General features: G+C 38.7%; 1 protein-coding gene across 1 annotated transcript in view; it reads right to left on the bottom strand.

Annotated features, from left to right (window-relative positions):
• The window catches only part of UPRT (uracil phosphoribosyltransferase homolog), a 30,761-nt gene extending 19,853 nt beyond the window's left edge, over window positions 1-10,908 (bottom strand). The window contains exon 1 of the mRNA XM_061178586.1: window positions 10,363-10,908. Coding sequence (XP_061034569.1) covers window positions 10,363-10,742 — 380 coding nt within the window. The 5' untranslated portion in view covers window positions 10,743-10,908. The remainder of the gene's footprint in view (window positions 1-10,362) is intronic.
• Between the last annotated feature and the right edge of the window lie 14,304 nt (window positions 10,909-25,212).

The raw sequence follows: 25,212 nt of genomic DNA, 5'->3' as shown, positions 1-25,212 counted from the left end.
AACCTAATTTCCAAGACCTCTTTCTCAAACTATTGATAAATTTTTCCCTTTGCCTGTTTTTCAATCAAATAGTTTATTCCATAGATCTTTCTACCAACTTCCTGTATACTTCCTTCTGGTCAGTACTTTCAGATCCTGAGGTACCCAAGTAATAATAATCGAGGGTTGCACCTACCCACGAACTGTTAACCAGCCAAAAGAAGAATGTTTATAAGGCTGACATTTTTTCTGTACGTAAAAACCTAGTATTGTTCCTCCTCTTTCTCTCATGTAAGTTAAATGATCTGACAGATTTACAGTTTATGTACTTAAAAATCCCCATCTGCCTATCCATAGCATACCTAAAATATTCCCCAACACAGCATCGAAATGGCATATGCAAGCATATATTATCTCACTATACCATTAATCATGACTCTTTTTCAAGCTTCATTTACTTTCTCTGACAGGGAAAAGCAATGAAATATCCCTGACACAAATGGCATTAGGTTTCTTAGAGTAACCACAGTTCTATCATTATTACAGATACTAACTCTCTAAAATATGGACCATAACTGAGCAATAGGAAGAATATAGGTCTGTATTCTTTATATATAAATACTCCCTAAACTCAGAAAACTCTATCCACACACCTACACATAGAAAGCCCATTTAAAACAGGCTTTATGTACTGTGGTTTTCAAATGAAACTATACTATTGATATTACACTTGCACTTTTCATTTCTATAATTAATCTTCACAACATGCTTGTCAAAGAAGTAAAAGTCAGCGAACTACAAAAAAAAAACAAACAAAAAAAAGACTGAAGCCTACTGCCCCATTTGCTAGACCTACATAAACTTGTCTGAGTAGCCAGAACACAGTTTTTCAATAGGGAAGATAAGTCTGGATTTGTCTTAAAGAAATATCCAGTAGTATATCTTGAGAACACATCTGAAACGTTTGTCTTTAATTTTTAAACAGTTACACAAATATATTACATAGAAAAGTTAGGTTAATTGATCAGAGTTGCCCAAATTCATTATTTTACTTTAGAATCAGACACTTTAACATCTTCACACTCTCCTCAAAAATATCAGCCTCAGCTGAAAACTTCTGCATGATAAGCACTTCTCTACATTCCAAAAAAGGTACACACTATGAGAACCTAATGTGAACTGTTATGCCTTGATAGCTATTTGACATCCAATTAAAGCAGTCACTGCTCCAGGTCATCCCACTACAAACAGTAATTACTAACTTATCCCCTGTTGTTTTTGACAGGCTTCAGACCGACACTGTTTATTTTAAATCAGTTTAGAAATTAAAGTACAGTTAGAATACAGTAAGTTGGTTGCATTTTTTAAAAACACACAGTGGTCTGCAATATCCACATCTAAATCCCTTACATTGTTAACACTAGAGTTTCATAAAGCAGATATTTGCTTGTTGGATCAATCAAGTTGCACATAATCTTTGGGCCCCTACTTTAGGCCCAACACTGGACTAAAGTATGTGTTAATAAAGATGTTTTAATGTAAACCAGACCCCAGGTCTTATTCACTCCATATACTTTGTTTCAAATCATAACTCTATTCATTTTTGTCTCAAAACCATTTTTTAAAAAAATCTATCATACTGGAAACAAAGTTTTGAAAGACATTTTAATCATCTTATATCTGATAACTGTCCCAAATAAAATCTAATGCAAAATTATCACAAAGCAACAAACACACTGACACACATCCCTGGAATATTCTAAAATATATTCAAATATTTAAACAGTGATATCCAGGCGCTCATAATTCAGAGCATAGAAATCTAACTAATGTTAAGCAGAGTATCTTTTAAATTGTGCAAACCCCAAACAGGATTAACAATGCAGACCTAACCATATCTGAGAATATACTTTTCTTGACACTCCCCCCAACAAATGTGTCACACATCTATAGTAACAAAATGAAAGCCAAAGGTAGCCATTTTTAAAAAAATGATCTTCACACAGAAACAACAAAAGAATGAGAATCATACCAGAAGCCAAATCCTCATTTTAATGTGGATTTGGTAAATCAGACTCTTCCCTACTTAAGACCGTCTATAAAGCACTTTAAAATTTCCAGAGAGGCTATAGCAATTGTATATGTATATATTTTAAAACACGTACATCTCATAGCAAACCCAAACCAAGATGAAATCAAGAGAAATCTCTGACCTTTCTTCCAAAAGGCTAATAGGTTTTTACTTATCATCAATAACATATGGGACTATGAGAAGAATGTCTTTATAATATTAAAAAATTAAGACTTCAAGTAGAGATCATCTCCCCTCTTCTTACTAGACCTCACTACTACTACTGCTGCTGCTGCTATTACTACTACCACCACCACCATCACCACCACCACCATCACCACCACCAGAGGGATTCTCTAGTGTGTTGGAAGACATCCTCTCCTGGGGCAATTACAACTTCAATTTCTACAGCAGAAACTTCCATTTGATCACTATCTGCTACTTCTCTCTATTCAGAATAAACTTGACAACCTCTCCTCTTCTTTTTTAAAGAAAATTCATTTAATAACTGTACACACACACACACCCCCCCAAGCGTACAAGATTTATTTAGAAGGCTTTTCTTGAAAGGTCCAAAAGTTACAGCAGGTATGTAATACTATACATATATTACTCCCTTCATTCCCACAGGTCATCATTTATTAAAAGCTTCCTTGGTGCCAAGTATTAAGCACTTTTCGTGCATTACCTGGTCTAATCCTCACATAATCTTAAAAGGTAGATTCTATTCTTACCACCTCTTTAGTGAAGAAAGTAGTGAGGCTTACGGAGGTGAAGTATTCCAAGGTTCTTCCCAGCCTGAAGCTCTCTTAAGTCCCTGAGTAAAGCCATTATCTATATTTTGCTCTAATAAGGGAATGTTTACTAAAAGGTGACCAGTTTTTAGGTGTATTTTAATGATATTTCTCTCCCTGTCAATCAGACTGGCATGTACATACAATGCAAATAATGAAAATAAAGAGACTGGCAGGCAAATAAAAAATCATTAAAATGTTCCTTCTCAAGATGGAGAAGCTGCTATTATAATGTGGTTTGTAAAGAGTATGTAATTAAGGTTAAAACAAGAATACACCCTTTTCAAATGATTAAATTAAAACCTCTGACTCATAACTTAAAAAACAATTTAATTTAAATCAAATCCCAGTAGTACTGAATTAGGTGTCATTTTTTTTTTCTCTAAGTATTTTTTGATTTCCTCTTTGATTTCTTCAGTGATCTCTTGGTTATTTAGCAACGTATTGTTTAGCCTCCATGTGTTTGTATTCTTTACATTTTTTCCCTGTAATTTATTTCTAATCTCATAGTGTTGTGGTCAGAAAAGATGCTTGATATGATTTTAATTTTCTTAAATTTACCGAGGCTAGATTTGGGACCCAAGATGTGACTTATCCTGGAGAATGTTCTGTGTGCACTTGAGAAGAAAGTGTAATCTGCTGTTTTCGGATGGAATGTCCTATAAATATCAATTAAATCCATCTGGTCTATTGTGTCATTTAAAGCTTGTGTTTCCTTATTAATTTTCTGTCTGGATGATCTGTCCATTAGTGTAAGTGAAGTGTTAAAAGTCCCCCACTATTATTGTGTTACTGTCGATTTCCTCTTTTATAGCTGTTAGCATTTGCCTTATGTATTGAGGTGCTCCTATGTTGGGTGCATATATATTTATAATTGTTATATCTTCTTGGATTGATCTCTTGATCATTATGTAGTGTCCTTTCTTGTCTCTTGTAACATTCTTTATTTTAAAGTCTATTTTATCTGATACAAGTATTGCTACTCCAGCTTTCTTTTGATTTCCATTTGCATGGAATATCTTTTTCCATCCCCTCACTTGCAGTCTGTATGTGTCACTAGGTCTGAAGTGATTCTCTTGTAGACAGCATATATATGGGTCTTTTTGTATCCATTCAGCGAGCCTGTGTCTTTTGGTTGGAGCATTTAATCCATTCATATTTAAGGTAATTATTGATATGTATGGTCCTATAACTATTTTCTTAATTGTTTTGGGTTTGTTTTTGTAGGTCCTTTCCTTCTCTTGTGTTTCCCACTTAGAGATGTTCCTTTAGCATTTGTTGTAGAGCTGATTTGGTGGTGCTGAATTCTCTTAGCTTTTGTTTGTCTGTAAAGCTTTTGATTTCTCCGTTGAATCTGAATGAGATCCTTGCCGGGTAGAGTAATCTTGGTTGTAGGTTCCTCCCTTTCATCAAATATATCATGCCACTCCCTTCTGGCTTGTAGAGTTCCTGTTGAGAAATCAGCTGTTAACCTTATGGGAGTTCCCTTGTGTGTTATTTGTTATTTTTCCCTTGTTGCTTTTAATAATTTTTCTTTGTCTTTAATTTTTGTCAATTTGATTACTATGTGTCTCGGCATGTTTCTCCTTATCCTGCCTGGGACTCTCTGTGCTTCCTGGACTTGGGTGGCTATTTCCTGTCCCATGTTAGGCAAGTTTTCGACTATAATCTCTTCGAATATTTTCTCGGGTCCTTTCTCTCTCTCTTCTCCTTCTGGGACCCCTATAATGCGAATGTTGGTGCATTTAATGTTGTCCCAGAGGTCTCTTAGGCTGTCTTCATTTCTTTTCATTCTTTTTTATTTATTGGTTCCATAGCAGTGAATTCCACCATTCTGTCTTCCAGGTCACTTATCCATTCTTCTGCCTCAGTTATTCTGCTATTGATTCCTTCTAGTGTATTTTTCATTTCAGTTATTGTATTGTTCATCTCTGTTTGTTTGTTCTTGAATTCTTCTAGGTGTTTGTTCTTGAATTCTTCTAGGTCTTTGTTAAACATTTCTTGCATCTTCTCGATCTTTGCCTCCATTCTTTTCCAAGGTCCTGGATCACCTTCACTATCATTATTCTGAATTCTTTTTCTGGAAGGTTGCCTATCTCCACTTCATCTAGTTGTCTTTCTGGGGTTTTATCTTGTTCCTTTTATCTCGTTCCTTGTTCCTACATAGTCCTCTGCCTTTTCATTTTGTCTATCTTTCTGTGAATGTGGTTTTTGTTCCACAGGCTGCAGGATTGTAGTTATTCTTGCTTCTGCCATCCTAGGTCTCATTTTTGAAAATGAGGATTATACACAAAGATTGTCCTTAGCATTGGGGGTGGGAGAAGTTAAGTCTGGGCATAAAGTTGCCAGATTTAGCAAATAAAAATACAGGACACCCAGTTAAATTTGTATTTCAGAAGTATGTCCCATACAGTGTTTAGGATATACTAAGAAAAGTATTCATTGCTTATCTGAACTCAAATTTAACTGGGTGTCCTGTATTTATCTAGCAACCTAAGCTAAGGAGGAAGAACTAAATGGACTCAGTCTTAGATCTAATATGTTCTTGTTTGTTTGTTTTTGCTTTTTTAAGCAACAGTTTAAAGGGAAGTAAAAAATAAAAGCTTTTCTGGCAGGTTTAAACCAAAGGAATGTTTCACTTAGAGTTAATGTTTAGTGGAAGCTCTGAAAACATAAGCTCTACTTCCATAGCTACTTTGTTATGTGATCATTAAAATAAAGAAGCTCTAAGGTTTGTCATGGTATGCAGATGATTTATAAATGATTTTCCTCCTCCTTCCTTCCCCCTCAAAAAAAGAAAACCCAGTGAAGTACTTGCAGCAAACCTAATCTGATGTGAAAACCAAAACAAACAACAAACAAAAATGAAAATAGCTTTTACTACCTGCCAGGTGCAAGTCACCAGGGCCACAGATCTTCGGCACCTTCTTAAGAATCTCATAAAATAGTGTCATTAATTATTTATTTGCACCTCAAAGCAGAGTTCAATGTAAACATTCGAGATCAGGTAGAAAAAGAAGAGAAGCTATCCTTTTCCTTTAGAACCCAGGCCTCAGTCATTCAAGTTGATTTATTAATTTTTATAATGATTGGAACATTAATTCCCCTATGTACCAGGTACTGTGCCAGGCCACACTTTCTTTCTGCCTCCCCAGAGTCCAGATTAGCTGGTAAGAGATTACTAGGATATGCCCAATAAATATTATAACAGGTATGTATAAAGAGTCAACTTCCTCACTCCTGGCCTAAAAGCCAGTTAGAAAATTCACATGGAAAACCAAAACCATGTCCATGATTTATTGATAAATAACTTGCAGGTCATAGTGTTTTCTGTGGTGGACATTTTGGTTTTGTATAAGTTGAAGGGAACAGTTCTGAGATTCCTCCAGTCTCAGGGTGATACCAGGCCAGGTTCTCTAGGCTGGTTCTGTTTAGTTTAGAATCCTTGGCTCAGCCTATACCCTAAATCCAAAACTAGCCAAATCACCATGCAAGGGAGAATGGCCATTCTCCCATGGGCAGTGGCCCAGCCTGAGCACAGCACAATCACCTGTGGTGTTTGAAAAGCTACAAGTGCTCAGGTTCCACCCAAGACTACTCTACTACTTCACTCTAAGAATGGGTTCCAAAAAAAAAAAAAAAAGACTCCCCAAGCAATTCAAATGTACAGCTTTGGTTAAGAACACTACCTAGCCAAATGATGCAAATCACATCAGGCTGCACTCATATTAGGGCTGCACAGGATGTTCATCCATCCTGAGGTTAACTGTCTCCCCACCAGGTGACTAAAAAAAAAAAAGTCACAAGAATGAATGTGTTCTTTCTTTAGTGCTATTTCATGGACTAAAATACTCTAAGATGGCTCAACTTTCATCCAAGCTGCCTGCTGAGGCCATGGTGAAACCCCTTTGAGGGCAAATATACAGGAAACATTCAGTAGCTCATGAAACAGCTTTACTTTAATGTTTCAGAAGACGAAAGAAAACAAAAACTGGGGAGAGGAGATGATCTTTTAAATACACTGCACTGCCTTATATATGAGGTCATGAACTGTGTTCAAGGGAACAGTGCATTACACTCAGATTTTGTTGGGTTTAGTATATAAAGGAGGCAGAAAGGGAAGGATGTGTGGTTTAAATCCACTGCAACAACAAAAACTGCAAATGAAGCAGTCATTTCTTCCTGAGTTCACCAGTGACCCCTGTGTGACTGAGTAAATTATCTGATCATTTGATGTTTAGATTACTGCATACTCAAATAGAGAGAAAACCATTTCCTTGAAATTCAATAATACCACCAACATTTTATGCTGCAAATACTGCACATTTCAAAAAAATAAGTAAAAAGATATTTTAAATCAGTCCAATGTTCTCAATCTTGCCTGCTTTATGTATTTACAACAACATGCAGTCCTCTGGCTCAACCCCATTTCCCCATGCCAAAGTCAATTCAGAAAGCAATCCCTTCACTAGACAGACACTAAGAACCAGGAACAATAAAAGGAATAACAAGTACTTCAGTGGCCTCTATCATCAGACAGTTCCATAGTGCACATATATGATGTCACATCAAAATAGAGAAGAGCATAAGGGTATAAGGAAGACAGACTGATAACTGATGGCACCTTCCATAACTAGACCCCTGTAAATATAGCTCCTCTAACCACGAGCACTCCACACCAGCCCCGGATAAAACAGGTCCTGTTTGTGTGAGGGGATGCCAATTTTTTAAGATAAAGGAACAGAGGCCTCCATTAACAGATTTGATTAACAGAAACAAAACTAAAACTCTGTCTCCACCCTAAATAACTAAGCATCAATTAGTTATTAAAAATTGTAGTGAGTTTTTCTATTCTGTATCATAGCAGGATAAAAATAATCTAGGATCTCTCAGTGTTGTTTTTTAAAATAAGAATGTGCATTCTATGTAGTTAAATTCCTTTTACTGTCTCCCAAAAGCTGAAGAAACCAGCACTTATAGATACAATCTGAACCATGCACAAATCTAAACATAAAGGCTTGAAATGCCATAAATATGCATACTGTTCACAGTTTACAACAAATGTTCATAGACGGTATCTTGTTTTACCCTCCCAGGAGCTTCATGAGATATTAGGAACATCCTCATTTTACAAATGATAAAGCTGAAGCACAGAGATGCTAAACATCTTGCCTAAGATGACTCTGGATCCTGCTGTCTCCTTCCAAACTCAGAAAAAAAAAAAGAAAAAAAAAGATTTTGCTTACACCCAGGTTTACTACACCACCCAGGCTTTTCTGAGTAATGCAGTAAAATCAGGTATTGATACTGTCATATATGAATGCTGAATGTCATGCCCTCTCCAAGCTCTATAGCAACTGTTCACTTTTACATTGTCAGGAAGACCCCTTTGTGAAATCTAATGAAAGTGAAGGAATCCCCACCCCATAAAAAAGCACATATGCAAATGTTCATAGTAGCATTATTCATAATACCCAAAAAATGGAAACCAAACCACCCAAATGTCCATCACCTGATGAATGGATAAACAAAATGTGGTATATCCATACAGAGGAATATCATTCAGCCAAAAAAGAAATGGTGTACTGATACAAGATGGATAAAGCTTGAAAACATCATGCTAAATAAAAGAAACTAGCCACAAAAGACCACATGTCGTATGATTCTATTTACATGAAACGTCCAGAATAGGCACATCAATAGACACAGAAGGTACATTAGTGGTTATCTAGGGCGCTTGGTGGGTTGGAGGGAAATGGGGAGTGACTGCTCATGGGTGTGGGCTTTCTTGTTGAGCTGATGAAAATGTTCTAAAATTGTGTGGTGGTGGCTGCAAAGCAATAAACATACTTGAAAACCACTGAATTGTACACTTTAAAAGGTATATTGTATGGTATGTAAATTATAGCTCAATAAAGATGTTATGGGACTTCCCTTGTGGTGCAGTGGTTAAGAATCTGCCTGCCAATGAAGGGGACATGGGTTCGAGCCCTGGCCTGGGAAGATCCCACATGCCCATGGAGCAACTAAGCCCGTGTGCAACAACTACTGAAGCCCGTGCGCCTAGAGCCTGTGCTCCACAACAGAAGAAGCCACTGCAATGAGAAGCCCGTGCACAAGGAAGAGTAGCCCCAACTCGCCGCAACTAGAAAAAGCCCGCGCGCAGCAACCAAGACCCAATGCAATATTTTTGTATTTATTTACAAAAATAAATAAATAAATTTATTTTAAAGATACTAAAAAATAAAAATGTTATTTTAAAAAACCATTAAAAATGCACATACAAATAACATTTCCCAGATAATTTCTGAGGGTTTGCTAAAGCCCTGAAGCCCATCTACAGGTACAGCACAAAGTCCAAGACAGCACAGGTCCAAGACACAAGGTCAGTAACTCTTGCTCTATAGAAACAAGAATCATCCTATTTTCTTTGTTTTACAGATTAAGTTTTATTTCAGTTCCCCCCACCACAACTACCAAGCCTATGTCTCCTACTTTTTAAGATCACTACTTCATTTATTGGTTCACATGACCACAGTTTTCAATATTGATTCATTAAAAACCATTAAATACTTTCATAAATATAACTTTAAGAGCTACAAAGAACTTTTAGTAATTGAATGACTATTGCTTGCAAGGCATAGTTGGAATTCAAAAATGTAAAAGATACAACTTCTGCCCTCAAGGAGCTTAAAATATAACAAGTGAGATAAGAGCGAAACGAATAACAGTACACAAAACAGAAGGTGAATCTTGCATTAAAAAGGCCAGGGAAGATCAGTGAGGAAGAATGATTGAAGGAAAGCTTCTTGGCAGAGGTGGACATTTAATGTTGAATGTTGAAGAGTAGGTAGGATTTGAACATGCAGAGGAGTAAAGAGAATTTGAGATGCGAGGAGAAGTAGGGATGTTTCAGAATAGTTCCTAGGAACCACGAAGATGGGCCTTAATGTCAAGCTAAGGATCCTGACTTTATTTGGTAGGCTCAGAGAAGCCAAAGAAGGCTGCTGAGTAGGGTAGTGAGCGAATCAAAGCAGTATATTAAGAAGATTAATTGTTCAGTAATGTGTGGGTACACGTAGAAGAGAGAAATGGAGACAAGGAAACAAACTGGGAGTCTATTAAACAGTATGAAGTTAAAGGGTTACGCTCTCTGCCCTGTGTCTGTTCACGTGGTAAACCTACAACCCAAAAATGGTTACTGCCCACGTGAACAGGCACAGGGCAGATAAGCACGTTTACCTGATTGGAATGACTGAGTATTCCACTCATAAGAGACAGAGGAAACAGGAGGTTACCTAAAATGCTTCCTCCCTACACAAAGCGATGTTAAACACAGGTACTGGGAAAGAGGGTAGGAGGCCTGAGTCAAGTGACACCGCCCCGCAAAGAAAAGGCCCTGCCGAAATCTCCACAGACCAGCTTCCCTAGGCCAAGAGCCTTCGCCCTTTTACTTCCAATCCCCGCCCACCCCCTGAGAGACCCTCCACCTCCCCTTCCCCTTCCGCTCTGGCTCACTTGTCCCGGATGATGGTCTGCAGCTCCCGGATCTGATCATTCATTGGCAGGAGCTTAAGCTGCGCCCCGATCTGCCGGGAGAGTTCGCAGTCCCCTAGGAGGGAGTCGCTGGCTGGCGCGTCAGAGTTGCCAGTGCCACCGTTGCTCTCTGAGTTGAGGGTGGCGTCGCCGCAGGCCTGAGGGTCCCGCTCAGCCGGTACGCTAGAAGACCTTACTCTCCCCCTGAGGAGAGTCAGCTTGGCCGCGGAGTCGCTGTTTCCCCCGGCATGGTCCGGGATCAGTTCGCCAGGTTGCTGCGGCTCGGGGTTTTGGGTCGAGGCACAGTTTACTTGCTGGTTGTGACAGGGCATGGAGTCCGGACACCGTAACTCCGTGGCCATACACCGGGCACCGGGCCGTCCCCGCAGCTACCGACCCCTAAGGATAAAGGAGAGCAGGGAGAACGGACCAAAGCTCCTACGCTCTCCCGGTCGCCCCGCCTCCTCGCAACCTCTAACCGCCGCTACCCTCTCACCCCTTGGCCTCCACCGCTTCCCTTTCGCACGTTACGTCCCGGCCCCGCCCACACCAGACTTACCGCCCGCCTAGACACTCGATTGGCTTCGCTCCCTGCCACTCTGCAGCGAACGGCCTGTTAACCCTTTGCGTTGCCCCGGCTGCGTGGGGTCCCACAACGAACTTGGCAGACAAGGTGAGGTCAGGGGTACTTGGTTTCCGGGTCTCCCGGGAGCCGCTAGGGATTCTGCATGCAGAACTTTGAGTGAGTGATAGAGCCGGGAGAAAACTAGGGGTGGAGAGTGCTAAAATGATGACACACAAAGACCCATGTTTTCAACTTTGTGTCTTGGCGGAAAAGTTAAACTTCAGTAACTGCATCTACTGTATGCTTGTCTGTGTAGCCCAAAAAGGAAGTTTAAAAATGCCTAGCTGCATGCTGAAGAGCCTGCCCTCTACTAGACTGTTGTACCAGCTGCAGCTTCCCAAGTATGCTTGACTACTAGAGCTTTCCTTATCTTTATTGGTTGGGCCCTACACTGTACAGTTACCATGAGGATTCTGACAGCATTTCAGACCCACTACCGCTTTGCTTCTTTTAAATACTTGGAAACACTTTTTTTTTTTTTTTTTTTTTTTTTTAGCGTGCGGACATAGTATAAAGGCTTGAGCTAAGAATGTCTAGGGCAGTGCTTTTCAACACCTTTGTGTATGAGAACAATTGTAAAGTTTGTTAAAATGCAGGTTGTCATGGCCTACCTTTGAGATTCTGATTCAGTAGATCTGAGATGGGACCCAAGAATCTTTATTTTTAACACGTAACCCAACAATTCTGATTTTTTTTAAATGGTACTTTTTGAGAACAGTGGCTTACAGGCTCCCTTTTTGAAGAGCTACAAAGTCAGAAACCTGCTAATTCTACTAAAAAATTATTGAGCAGCATTTAACAAGTTCCCTCCCATCTCTGGACTTGACTTTGTCCATCCATAAATGAGATGCATTAACTATTTGACCCCTAAATGTTCTTCCAATTTTGACATTCTGTAATTCTATTTTGCCTTCCAAAAGCCAATTCTTAAAATTCCTTGTTCCACACCGGAACATAACCAGCATATGCAGAGATTCAAACAAAGTAATGGATAACAGGAATATCGAGGCCTTTGGTGAGACTTGAGCCTTGATCTGGCTCTCTTTTCCATTTTTTCTTTGTTTGTTTGGTTGTTGTTTTGGTATCAGTATTAATGGTATTTTTCTCCCTTTTTTCTCTCCCATATTCTCTGCTTTGTGTCTTACCCTCTAGGTCAGTACACTATTAGCTGTAATTATAGAGAGTTTAAATTTGATTGGATGATAAAAATTGCAGCCTTAAACTGTAATCCCACTCATTTTTTTTAAATTAATTAATTTATTTATTTATCTATTTTTGGCTGTGTTGGGTCTTCGTTTCTGTGCGAGGGCTTTCTCTAGTTGGGGCAAGTGGGGGCCACTCTTCATCGTGGTGTGCGGGCCTCTCACTATTGCGGCCTCTCTTGTTGCGGAGCACAGGCTCCAGACACACAGGCTCAGTAGTTGTGGCTCACGGGCCTAGTTGCTCCGCGGCATGTGGGATCTTCCCGGACCAGGGCTCGAACCCATGTCCCCTGCACTGGCAGGCAGATTCTCAACCACTGTGCCACCAGGGAAGCCCCCCACTCATTTTTGAAAGCCTGTGCATCTTTTCTCCTAGCACACAATGTGACTCAAAGGATCTCTGGGTTTAAAAGCTGAATCTGATAACATGAAGTGGGCAGGAGCAATTAAATGGCTACTTTGCCAATGAATACTCTAAGGAAAACAATGAAATACAGTATTTTTCATTATCGGTACTTTAAACACAGTAGTGAATTTAAAATGGTATTGTGAGACATCCCAGGACCAAAACTGTACTGAAGTCATTTTTGTCTAGTGTTTAATCAGGCAAATGACCTTGTTCTCAGTGCCATAGAATATGAATTAGAACAGTACAACCACCAGTGTGTCTTGTGTTTTCACTCTTATAGGAAACACCCATGCATATACTTACCTATATTAACCAATAATCATTAGCAAATCTATTTATCTAGTCAATTTAATTATTTAAGATGCTATTGAGGTAAAATTCACTGATGATTAATGATAACACCTTAAATTTGGTGGTTTATAACCTACAAAGACCTTCTATACATTCTCAAAAAAAGGTTTGAGGATTACCAAGCCCCATTTATAGATGATAACTATGTAATTCTTTTTCCTAAAGTGACTTCTCCAAGGTCACACATCCAAAATGGAGAAAAGCAGAGACAGAAACCCCAGTCTTTTCACTTTAAATCCAGTCTTTTTTACACACACCTACAGATTCATGAAATCATTTAGTTAACAAATATTGGTTGAGTCCTTACTATTTGCCAACCATGTTTCTAGGTGCTAGAACAGATACAAAGAAAAATGAATGAAGATCTTAGAATTCTCCATGGTTGTAGAGGGCATGGAGGTCATGGATAGTATGGATCTTTGAAAACCAAAGGATAATGTTAGGCAGCATGGAAGCCTACGCTAAAGATACTAACAGCAGAATTGACAAATGTGAATATAGCTCTCTTGCTTCCCACTTTTTGATGGAGGTACAAAGCCAGATAAAGCAAAAAGCTGGAAAATTCTCCTGTAATAATTGAGATGACTGTAAACTTCATTTTAGGTTTTGAGTTATAAATTTGAGATGATCCCTAAAAATTATGGGAAGCAATAAACCAGTTGCATGTATCAGTAGATATCCTTCACATGCATCTACATAGTGCCTTTACAAAACACTTTTATATAGGTTATCTCATTCGACATTGTGGAGCAGTTGGCCTCAGTATTATAATTCCTGTTTTACAGGTGAGAAAATTGAAACTTAGGAGCCTAATTTATAGTCACATCATAAGTAGTAGAGTTAGGAGAAGGCAGAAGAGTTAATTTATTATTAAATTATTAATATTAAACTCTATTTTCCATGCAGTATGCTTTAGTTATCTCATTTAAGCCTTTCAACAACCTTAGGAGGTAGGCTGTATTTTGTTATCCCCATTTTATAGATAGGAAAACAGATGTAGTGAGATTGAGTATCTTGATAATGTCACACAGGTGATAAGTGCAGGAGCAGGGATTTGAACCTAAGTGTGATCAGGTCAATTTGTTTCTATAACCCAGGTCCTTAGAGTAGTCCAGGTTATATTCCTCTACTGTATACCATACTTTTTGCTTGTACTAGATAGTATCTCACCTGCAATACCAGATTTAACCTATGAACCCAAAATTGTACTTTATGACTGACCTGGGGAATTCCGATATAATTTTCTATTAATGCTTAGTACTCTGATGAACTCCTTGACAATCCCTTTGTGCCATAAACTCCAGCAGTTCTCTAATTGAAGTTGACTTGGTGATGCTTACGCCATTGCACTGTAATTTCTTGTGAACAAAAATCTATCAATTAAAAGAATAGCCAATGTTCTGAGCAAATAGTGTGATTCACTTTGCTTTCAAAATGAATAGCTGTATTACCTTTCAGATATATACCTTACCTTTGTTCTGTGGTTCCCAATGACCTCAAAATGTCTATTTGGATATCTTTTCAGATATATATATCTTTTCTTCTTTACCATTTACTCCCCATAGTTTCAAAATTTTTTGAATCACTTTTCAAATACATATTTACAGCCTTATGAAGTTAGTTTACTTGTGAATACAGAACCTCCCCTGTAGATCTTAAACAATTCCTGGCAGATGTGTGGGGCAGGACAGGCAGATTTTGTATAAAAGATTATACCATCTTCTATAAAAGAGTATACCTTGTATAAAAAGTATAAAAGAGAACCTGTAAAAATGATATATTAAGAACTGAGGTGTCTCCCTTTGTGTTTTGTTGATTTTTTGTATTGACATGCTTTGATTCCTTTCTATTTTTCTTTTGTGTAAATTCTAGAGGTATTTTTATTTTGTGGTTACCTTGGGACTTACATAAGATATCTTATAACAGTCTAACTTAAGTTGTTAACAACTTAAGTTCAATCACATACAAAAACTCTACATTTTAACTTCTCTCCCACTTTAAGTTATTGTTGTCACAATTTACATTCGTTCCTAATATGTATCTTTAAACATATTTTAGTTATAGCTATTTTAAATAATTTTCTCTTTTAACTTTTATATTTGAATGAAAATAGATTTACCTACACCATTACAGTAATAGTGTTCTTTATTTGCCTGAATATTTACCTTTACCAATGAGTTTAATATTTTCTTATGCTATAATGTTGCTATCTAGCACCCTTTTGTTTCAACTTGAAGGATATCCTTTAGCACTTTTTTTCCTGAAGTATAGTTGACTTCTAATATTATATTAGTTTCAGGTGTACAGTAAAGTGATTTGATATTTTTATAGGTTATACTCCATATAATGTTACTATAAAATATTGGCTATTTTCCTTGTGCTGTACATTATATCCTTGTGTCTTATTTATTTCATAATTAGTAGTCTGTACCTCTTAATCCCCTTTGCCTATCTTGCCCCACCCCCACTACTGTCCCCACAGGTAAGCACTAGTTTGTTCTCTGTATCTGTGAGTTTGTTTTGTTATATTCATTCATTTGTTTTATTTTTTATATTCCACATATAATTGAAAACGTACAGTATTTGTTTTTCTCTATCTGACTTATTTCACTAAGCATAATAGCCTCCAGGTCCATCAATGTTGTTGCAAATGGCAAAATTTCATTCTTTTTTATGGCTGAGTAATATTCCATTGTGCGTGTGTGTGTGTGTGTGTGTGTATATATACCCCACATCTTTATATTGATACATTCATCTGTTAATGGACACTTAGATTGCTTTTATATCTTGGCTATAGCATTTCTTAAAAGGCAGGTGTAGTGGGGATGAACTTCCTCAGCTTTTGTTTGGGAAAGTCTTTATCTCTCCTTTATTTTTGAAGGACAGTTTTACTACATATAGTATTCTTGGCAGTTTTCGTCTTTCAGCACTTTGAATAGGTCATCCTACTCGCTTCTGGTCATGGTTTCTGCTGAAAAATCCACTGATAGTCTTATGGAGATTCCCTTGTATGTGGCCAGTCACTTTGCTCTTGATGCTTTCGAATTTCTCTCTTTGTTTTGACTTTTGACAATTTGATTATAAAGTGTCTTATTGTGGATTTGGGGGGGGATTCATCTTATTTGATGATTTTGGGACTTTTGCATCTGGATATCTGTTTCCTTCTCCAGATATGGGGAGTTTTCAGTTATTATTTCTTTGAATAACCTTTCTGGTCCTTTCTCTCTCTCTTCTCCTTTTGGGACTCCCATAATGTGTATATTGGATGTCGTGATGGTCTCCCGTAAGTCCCTTAACATTTCTTCACTTGTTTTCATTCTTTTTTCTTCTCGTTACTCTGACTGGATTATTTCCAATGACTTGTCTTCAAGTTTACTGATCCTTTCTTTGTTTGCACTAGTTTGCTGTTGAATCCCTATAGTGATTTTTTTCACTTAATTATTGCATTCCTTAGCTCCCTAATTTATATTTGGCTTTAAAAAAATATTTTCTATCTCTTTGTTGCAATTCTCACTTACAATTCTCTTGACCTCAGTGAGCATTTTTGTGACACCTATTTTGAATTCTCTGTCGGGTAAATCATATAACTTCCTTTTATTAGGGTTGATTTCTGGAAACTGATCTTGTTCCTTTGCTTGGAACAGCTTTGATTGATTTTTCATTTTTATTGATTCTCTATGTTGATATCTTTGCGTTAGACAAAGTAAGCACCTCTCCTGGTCTTCACACTGACTTGTACAGGAGACAACTCCTACCAATCAGCCCAGCCCGAGATTCTGGGGTCCTCTATCAACCATTTCCCTCCCCAGGGAGAAGGAGGCAGCTGTGGTTTTTGTCAGGTCACTTTGTGGTGAGCCAGCAGGGTGACCTATGGTGTCTTCCAGCCCAAGCTGCCATTTCCATTCTCCCCCCCAGGCTGCTTGACTATGGTGGACCTGGCTGAGACTGGCAGGACAGAGGTCAGTACTCTGGGAGTGAGGTCTTGGAGAAGTTGGGGCATTGTACACAGAGCTTGACTCTTTCCCTCCCCAGGGGGAAGCAGAGAGCTCAACCCTTTTGTCCACATGCTCTGTACTGGGCAGGAGTGGGAGCTATGGTGTCTGCAAGCTACAAGGATCATATACCATGACTAAGTGGGATTTATCTCTGGAATGTGAGGGTGGTTCAATATACTAAAATCAAATAATACATCACATCTAGAGAATAGGGGATAAAATCACATGACCATATCAATAGATGCAGGAAAAGTATTTGTCAAAATTCAACAGTTTCGTGTTAAAAACTTTCAGCAAACTAGGAGTAGATGGAAAATACCTCAACATAATAAAGATCATATATGAAAAACCTACAGATAACATCATGCTCAATGGTAAAAAACTGAAAGCTTTTCCCCTAAAATCAGGAACAAGACAAGGATGCTCACCTCTCACCACTTCTATTTAACATAGTATTGGAAGTCCTAGCCAGAGCATTTAGGCAAAAAAAGAAATAAAAGCTATCCAAACTGGAAAGGAAGAAGTAAAATTATCCCTGTTTGCAAGATGGTATGATCTTATATATAGAAAACCCCAAAGACACCATTTTTAAACAACTATTAGAACTAACAAATGGGGACTTCCCCGGTGGTTCAGTGGTAAAGAACCCACCTTCCAATGCAGGGGACATGGGTTCGATGCCTGGTTGGGGAACTAGGATCCCACATGCCATGGAACAACTAAGCCCGTGCGCCACAACTACTGAGCTTGTGTGCCTCGACAAGAGAGCCCGTGTGCTGCAAACTACAGAGTCCACACACTCTGGAGCCCACGTGCCACAACTACAGAGCCCATGTGCCCTGGAGACCGTGCACAACAACTAGAGAGAGAACCTGCATGCCACAACTAGAGAGAAGCCTGCACACTGCAACGAAAGATCCCACGTGCCACAACTAAGACCTGACACAGCCAAAAAAGTAAAGAAAATAAATTTTTTTTAAAAATGACCATGGGTTCCTTTTAAAAAAAAAGTAACGAATTAAAGTTACAGGATACAAAATCAACATACAAAAATCATTTGCATTTCTATACATTAGCAACAAACTATCTGAAAAGGAAATTAGGAAAATAATCATTTTTTATAATAGTACCAAAAAGAATAAACTACTTAGGAATAATCTTAACCAAGGAGGTGAAAGATTCATATACTGAGAACAACAAAATATTGATGAAAGAAATTAAACAAGACCCAAACAAATGAGAAGACAACTTGTGTTCATGGATTGCAAGACTTAATATTGTTAAAATGTCCATACTCCCCAAAGAAATCTACGAATTCAATGCAACCCCTATCAAAATTCCAAAGGCATTTTTTAGAGAAATAGAAAAAACAATTTTATAATTCATATAGAACCACAAAAGACCATGAATAGCCAAGCCTATCCTAGAAAGAAGAAGAAAGCTAGAGGCATCACACTTCCTGATTTCAAAATATAGTATGAAGCTACAGTAATAAAAACAGTATGGTACTGTCATAAAGACAGACATATAGACCAATGGAACAGAATAGAGAGTGCAGAAATAAACCCACGCTTATATGGTCAACAAATCTTTGAGAAAGGTGCCAAGAATACACAATGGAGAAAGGATTGTCTTTTCAACAAATGGTGTTGGGAAGACTAGATATTCACATGTAACAGAATGAAATTGGATCCTTATCTTACACCATACACAAAGCCAACTCAAAATAGATTAAAAACTTAAATATTTTTAATAAAATAAGCTACAAGGATATATTGTACAACATGGGGAATATAGCCAATATTTATAATAACTATAAATGGAGTATAACGTTTAAAAATTGTGAATCACTATATTGCACACCTGTAACATATAATATTGTACAACTATACGCTTCAATAAAAAATAAAATTGAAAAAACCTTAAATATAAGACCTGAAAATGTAAAACTCCTGGAAGAAAATATAGGAGAAAAGCTTCATGACATTGGTTTTGGCAATGATTTCATGGATATGACATGAAAAGCACAGTCAAGAAAAGCAAAAGTAAACAAGTCATACTACATTGAATTAAAAAGCTCCTGTACAACAAAGGAAACAATCAACAGAATAAAGGCAATCTGTGGAATGGGAGAAAACATTTGTAAAGCATATATCTGATAAAGGGTTAATCTCCAAAATATAAGGAATTCATACAACTGAATAAGCTAATAACCCCATTTAAAAATGGGCTAAGAAATTGAATATACATTTCTTCAAAAAAAGACTATGACTGAACAACAGGTATATGAAAAAAATGTTCATCGGCACTAATCATCAGAAAATGCAAATCAAAACCAAAATGAGATACCACCTCACACCTGTCAGAATGGCTATTAAAAAAAAGACAACGAATGTTGGTGAGGATGTGGAGAAATTGGAACCCTTGCACACTGTTGGTAGAAATGAATAATTGTGTAGCTTCTATGGAAAACAATATAGATGTTCCTCAAAAAAATTCAAAATAGAACTGTATGATCCAGCTATCCCACTCCTGGGTATATATCCAAAAGAATTGAGATCAGTATCTCAGAAAGATATTAGCACTCCCATGTTCATTGCAGCATAATTCACAATAGCCAAGATATGGAAACAACCTAAGTGTCTGTCAGTGGATGAATGGATAAAGAAAATGTGGCATATACATACAATGGAATGCTATTTAGCCTTAGAAAAGAAGAAAAATCTGCAATATGTGACAATATGGATGCAATTTGAGGATATTATGCTAAGTGAAATAAGCCAGACATAGAAAGACAACTACTACATGATTCCACTTGTATGAAGTATCTTAAATAGCCAAATTCATAAAATCAAAGGCTGGTTACTTTGGGCTGGGGGGAGGGGAAATGGAAAGATGTTAATCAATAGGCATAAAATTTCATTTAAGTAAGATGAATATGCATTAGAGATCTGCTGTACAACATTGTACCTATAGTCAACAATAATGTATTGTACACTTAAAATTTGTTTAGACGATAGATTTCATATTAAGTGTTCTTACCACAATAAAAGTTTTTATAAAGAACTGAGGTGTTACGGTTCCTGGCTTTTGGCTGCTGATCAGTCTCCCTCACTTCTTCCTGCCTGAAGATTTTAAGTAATTAACAAAAGCCATATTTCAAAACCAAAAAGAAAGAGAGTGCAATTCTGCTGAACCCTGCTACAGGCTTAATAGTGCAAAGAGTAAGACAAGGAATGAGTTAAAGAAACCAGTTGGAGGTGGCAGTGTGGGGAAGTGGGAGAAGACCAATATAAAGGAAGGAAAGTGTGAATACTGTAGTGTGTCACCCTCACCCCCTTGTGAAGGACTTAGGCACTCATCCCTGCAGCTACCTGCCAAGCTCACAACTTATTCCCTCTACAGGAACTGTCCTATGCTGAGGAATTTGCCTCCACACAGTGCTACACCCCTTTCTCCTCTCCAGGGGAAGCCTGCATCCACTGACAGCTCCATGTGAGGATACAAAGACTCAGACCCCTTGCTTCAATTTGAAACATCTCTGAAAGGCCGTCCCAACCTCAGAGCTTCTCATGTTTGGCTTTGAAGGTGAGTGGGGCTTACTTTCAGGAGAGCCAGATGGCTGTGGGCTATTCTTAAAGGGGGCACACAAAATTTCACCCACTCTGGGGCCCAGGGCAGAAGCAGTAATTTGAAAGGGTCCTGGGTCAGAACACCTGCTGATCTTGGAAAGCCTCCTGGAGAAGCAGGAAGCAACTGTAGCTCACCCTGGGGACATAGACACCAGTGGCAGCCATTTTGGGGAGCTCATTCTGCCACGTGGACACTGGTGCTGGCAAGTGCCATTTTGGAATACTCTCCCTAGCTTATTAGCACCAAGACCCAGCCCTGCCTACCAGCCTGTTATCACCAGTACTAGGATGCCTCAGACCAAGCAACTAAAGGCCTGCTGCCTTAAGAACCCCTGAACCCATAGTTGATCTGGAACCTGGTGCCACACACCAGTGTGCCAGCACTACCCCAGGACTACTAGGGACCTGCAGCCAGGGACCCTGGGACCTGGCTCCATCCACCAGTGGGTAGGCACCAGCCCTAGGACCACCTGACCTCTGACCCTGCCCACCAGCAGGCTGAAACACCAACTCCAGGACCCACAGGACCCTGAAGACAGAGACCCTGGCGAGCCAGCTCTACCCACCAGTGAGCTGGCATTAGCCCTGGGACACCCCTGGGCCTTGGCCCCACCCACCAGTGGGCCAACACCAGCTCCAAGAACCTCAGGCCCTACAGCAAGAGACCCCAGGACCTGGCTCAGCCCATTAATGGTCCAACACTAGCCCCAGGATCTGGCCTCACACACCAAGGGGTGGGCATCAGCCCTACGATCCCCAGGACCCAGCATACCCACCAGCAGGCTGGCACCAGCTCTGAGACACCTTAGGCCCCTCAGCCAGCCAACCTTGAGTCTGGCCCCACCCACCAGCTGTTTGACACCATTTTCAGGGCACCCTGGACCCCACAGCCATATGTGTCAAGAAATGGCCCTGCCCACCAGAGGGACAACAACAGCTCCAGAACCCCCAGGGCCCTGCAACCAGCGACCTAGGAACCCAGCTTTGCCCACCAGTGGGCCAGCACTTGCCCTAGGACCCCCCAGGGCCCCACCACAAGCACCCTTATGACCTGGCCCCATCTACCAGGGCCAGCAACCTCCACACAAGGCAGGGTCTGGCAACAAACCTGAGTGGTTGCCAGCCACACCTACCAGACCACCCACAGTAGTCAGCCCACTACAACACAAGGACTCGTGCAGCCCAAATAAGGGGCACCCCTAGAACATGTAGCTCTGGTAACCAGAAGGGAGTGCACTGCTGGGACACATAGGATGTCTCCTACAAAAGGCCAGTTCTCCAAGACTGGGAAACATAACCAACCTACCAGATACATAGAAATAAAAACAGCAAATTAGGCAAAATGAGGCAACAGAGGAATATGTTCAAAATGAAGGAACAAAATAAAACCTCAAAAGAACTAAGTGAAGTGGAGATAGGCAACCTGCTCAATAGAGTTCAAGGTAATGATCATAAAGTTGTTCAAAGAACACAGGAGAAGATTGGATGAACAGGGTGAGAGGTTAGAAGTTTTTTTTAAAAAGAGTTAGAAAATATAAAGAAGAACTAAACAGATGAAGAATACAATAAATGAAATGAAAAATATACTAGAAAGAATCAACAATAGAGTCAGTGATACAGAGGAAGGGACCAGAAAGCTGGAAGACAGAGTAGTGGAAATCACTGAAGTTGAACAGAAAAAAGAGAAAATAATAAAAAAGGAATGAGGACAGTTTAAGATACCTCTGGCACAACAAAGCATACTAACATTCACAGTACAGGGGTCCCAGAAGGAGAAGACAGACAGAAAGGGGCAGAGAACACATTTGAAGACATAATAGCTAAAAAAATTCCCTAACATGGGAAAGGAAACAGTCACCCAAGTCCAGGAAGCTCAGAGAGTCCCAGGCAGGATAAACCCAAGGAGGAATACACCAAGATACATTGTAATCAAAATGACCCAAATTAAAGATAAAGAGAGAATATTAAAAGCAGCAAGGGAAAAAGCAACAAGTTGCATACAAGGGAACTCCCATAAGGCTATCAACAGAAAGGACTTTTCAGCAGAAATTCTACAGGCCAGAAGGAAGTGGCACAATATATTTAAAGGGATGAAAGGGGAAAACCTACAACCAAGAATATTCTGCTTGACAAGGCTTTCATTCAGATTTGATGGAGAGATCAAAATTTTATAGACAAGCAAAAGCTAAAAGAGTTCAGCACCACCAAACCAGCTTTACAACAAATGTCAACAGGACTTCTCTAAACGAAAAAGAAAAGGCCACAAATAGAAACATGAAAATGATGAAAGGAAAAATCTCACTGGTAAAGGCAAATATATAGTAAAGGTAGTAAATCAGCAGTGTATAAAGCTAGTAGAAAGGTTAAAAGACAACAGTAGTAAAATCATCTGTATCCTCAATGAGTAATTAAGTGATACACAAAACAAAAAGATGTAAAATATGATGTCAAAAACAGTAATCGTCAGTGGGAGGAGTAAAAATTCAAGGTTGTTAAAATGCATTTGAACTTAAGAGATCAGCAACTTAAAATAATTTTATATATGATATATATATATGGCTACATACAGTGTGGGGAATATAGTCAATAACTATGTAATATCTTTGTAATGGTGACATAGCATAATAGACATCATGGTGATCAGTTTGAAATGTATAGAGATATCAAATCACTATGTTGTGTAACAGGAACTAACATAGTGTTGTAGGTCAATTACACTTCAAAAATAAACCAAATTCATTGAAAAAGTGATCATATTTGTGGTTACTAGAGGGGTTTGGGGGGAGGGGGAACTGGATAAAGGTGGTCAAAAGGTACAAACTTCCAGTTATAAGATTCCAGTACTAGGGATTTAATGTGCAACATGATAAATATAATTAACACTACTCTATTTTATGTATGAAAGTTATTAAAAGAGTAAATCCTAAGAGTTCTCATAATAGGAAAATTTTTTCTATTTTCTTATTTTGTATCTGCATGAGATGATGGATACTCACTAAACTTATTGTGATAATAATTTCATGAAGCATGTAAGTCAAATCATTATGCTGTACACCTTAAACTTATACAGTGCTGTAGGTCAATTATATCTCAATAAAACTGAAAGAAAAATTAAAATAAACAAAAGAGGATTCTTTAAAAACAAAGTGCTCAAAGAAATAAAACTGTTTAAACAATAATCCTATATCCAGCAAGACTATTGTTCAAAAATGAAGAGGAAACAAAGACTTACCCAGAAAAAGAAAAATTGAGAGAATTCATTGCTAGAAGACACACCATGCAAGAAATGATAAAGGAAGTTCTCATAGCTGAAAGCAAGCGATCCCCAGATGGTAATTCACATCCACAAGTACAAACAAAAAGCACCAGTAAGGTAATTATGCAATTATAATATGTATTATTAATGCATTTTCTCCTTTCTTTTCTTAATGAACTTAATAAGCAATTGTATAAAATAATATGCACATTCCCACCAACAGAGCACAAGGGTTCCAATTTCTTCACATCCTCACCAATATTTGCTATCTTTTGTCTTTTTGATAATAGCCGTCCTAACTAGTATATGGTGATATCTCATTGTGGTTTTGGTTTGCATTTCTCTGGTGATTAGTGATGTTGAGCACCTTTTTATATACCTGTTGGCCATTTGTATATTTCTTTGGAGAAATGTCTGTTCAAGTCCTTTGCCTATTTTTAAATCAGGTTTGTTTGTTTGTTTTGCTATTGAGTTGCAGGATCCAGGAATCTCACTCTTGGGTATATATCCAAAAGAATTGAAATCAGGATCTCAAAGAGGTATCTGCACTCCCATTGTTATTGCAGCACTATTCAAAATAACCAAGATTTGGAAACAACCCAAATGTCCATTGACAGACAAATGGATAAAGAAAATGTGATATATACATACAATGGAATATTATTCAGCCTTTAAAAAGAAGGAAATCCTACCATTTGTTGCAACATGGATGGACAAGGAAAACATTTTGCTAAGTGAAATAAGTCATTCACAGAAGCACAAATACTGCATGATTCAACTTACATGAGATATTTTAAATAGTCAAACTAATAGAAGTGGAGATTAGAATGGTGATTTCCAGGGGATGAGAGGAGAAGGAAATGGGGAGCTGTTCAATAGGTATAAATTTACAGTTATACAAGATGAAAAAGTTCTAACTGGGGTTCCCCGGGCAAGTGCAGGTGCACTGGTGTGCAGTCCCGGGTCCTGGGCCCTCTGGTGTATGCTGAGTCTCAGGGTGGGCTGTGGGCTCAGGGGGTCTTAAGGCAACAGGCCTGCTGGTGAGTCGGGCTGTGTGTCTGCCCTGCTAGTTGCTTGGTTTAATACATCTCATTACTGGTGCTGAAAGTCTGATGGGCGGGGCCAGGTCCCAGCGCTAATAAGCTAGAGGGAGGATTCCAAAATGGCATTTGCCAGTACCAGCATCCTCTTGGTGGAATGAGCTCCCTAAAATGGCTGCCTCCAGTGTCTATGTCCTCAGCATGAGCTCCAGTTTCTTCTTGCCTCTTTGGGAAGCTCTCCAAGATTAGCAGGTGGGTCTGACCCAGGCTCCTTTCAAATTACTGCTTATACCCTGGGTCCTGGAACATGTGAGATTTTCTG

Source organism: Eubalaena glacialis, chromosome X, assembly GCF_028564815.1.
Source record: "Eubalaena glacialis isolate mEubGla1 chromosome X, mEubGla1.1.hap2.+ XY, whole genome shotgun sequence".
Lineage (NCBI taxonomy): Eukaryota > Metazoa > Chordata > Mammalia > Artiodactyla > Balaenidae > Eubalaena > Eubalaena glacialis.
This window is presented reverse-complemented; position numbering and strand designations above follow the sequence as displayed.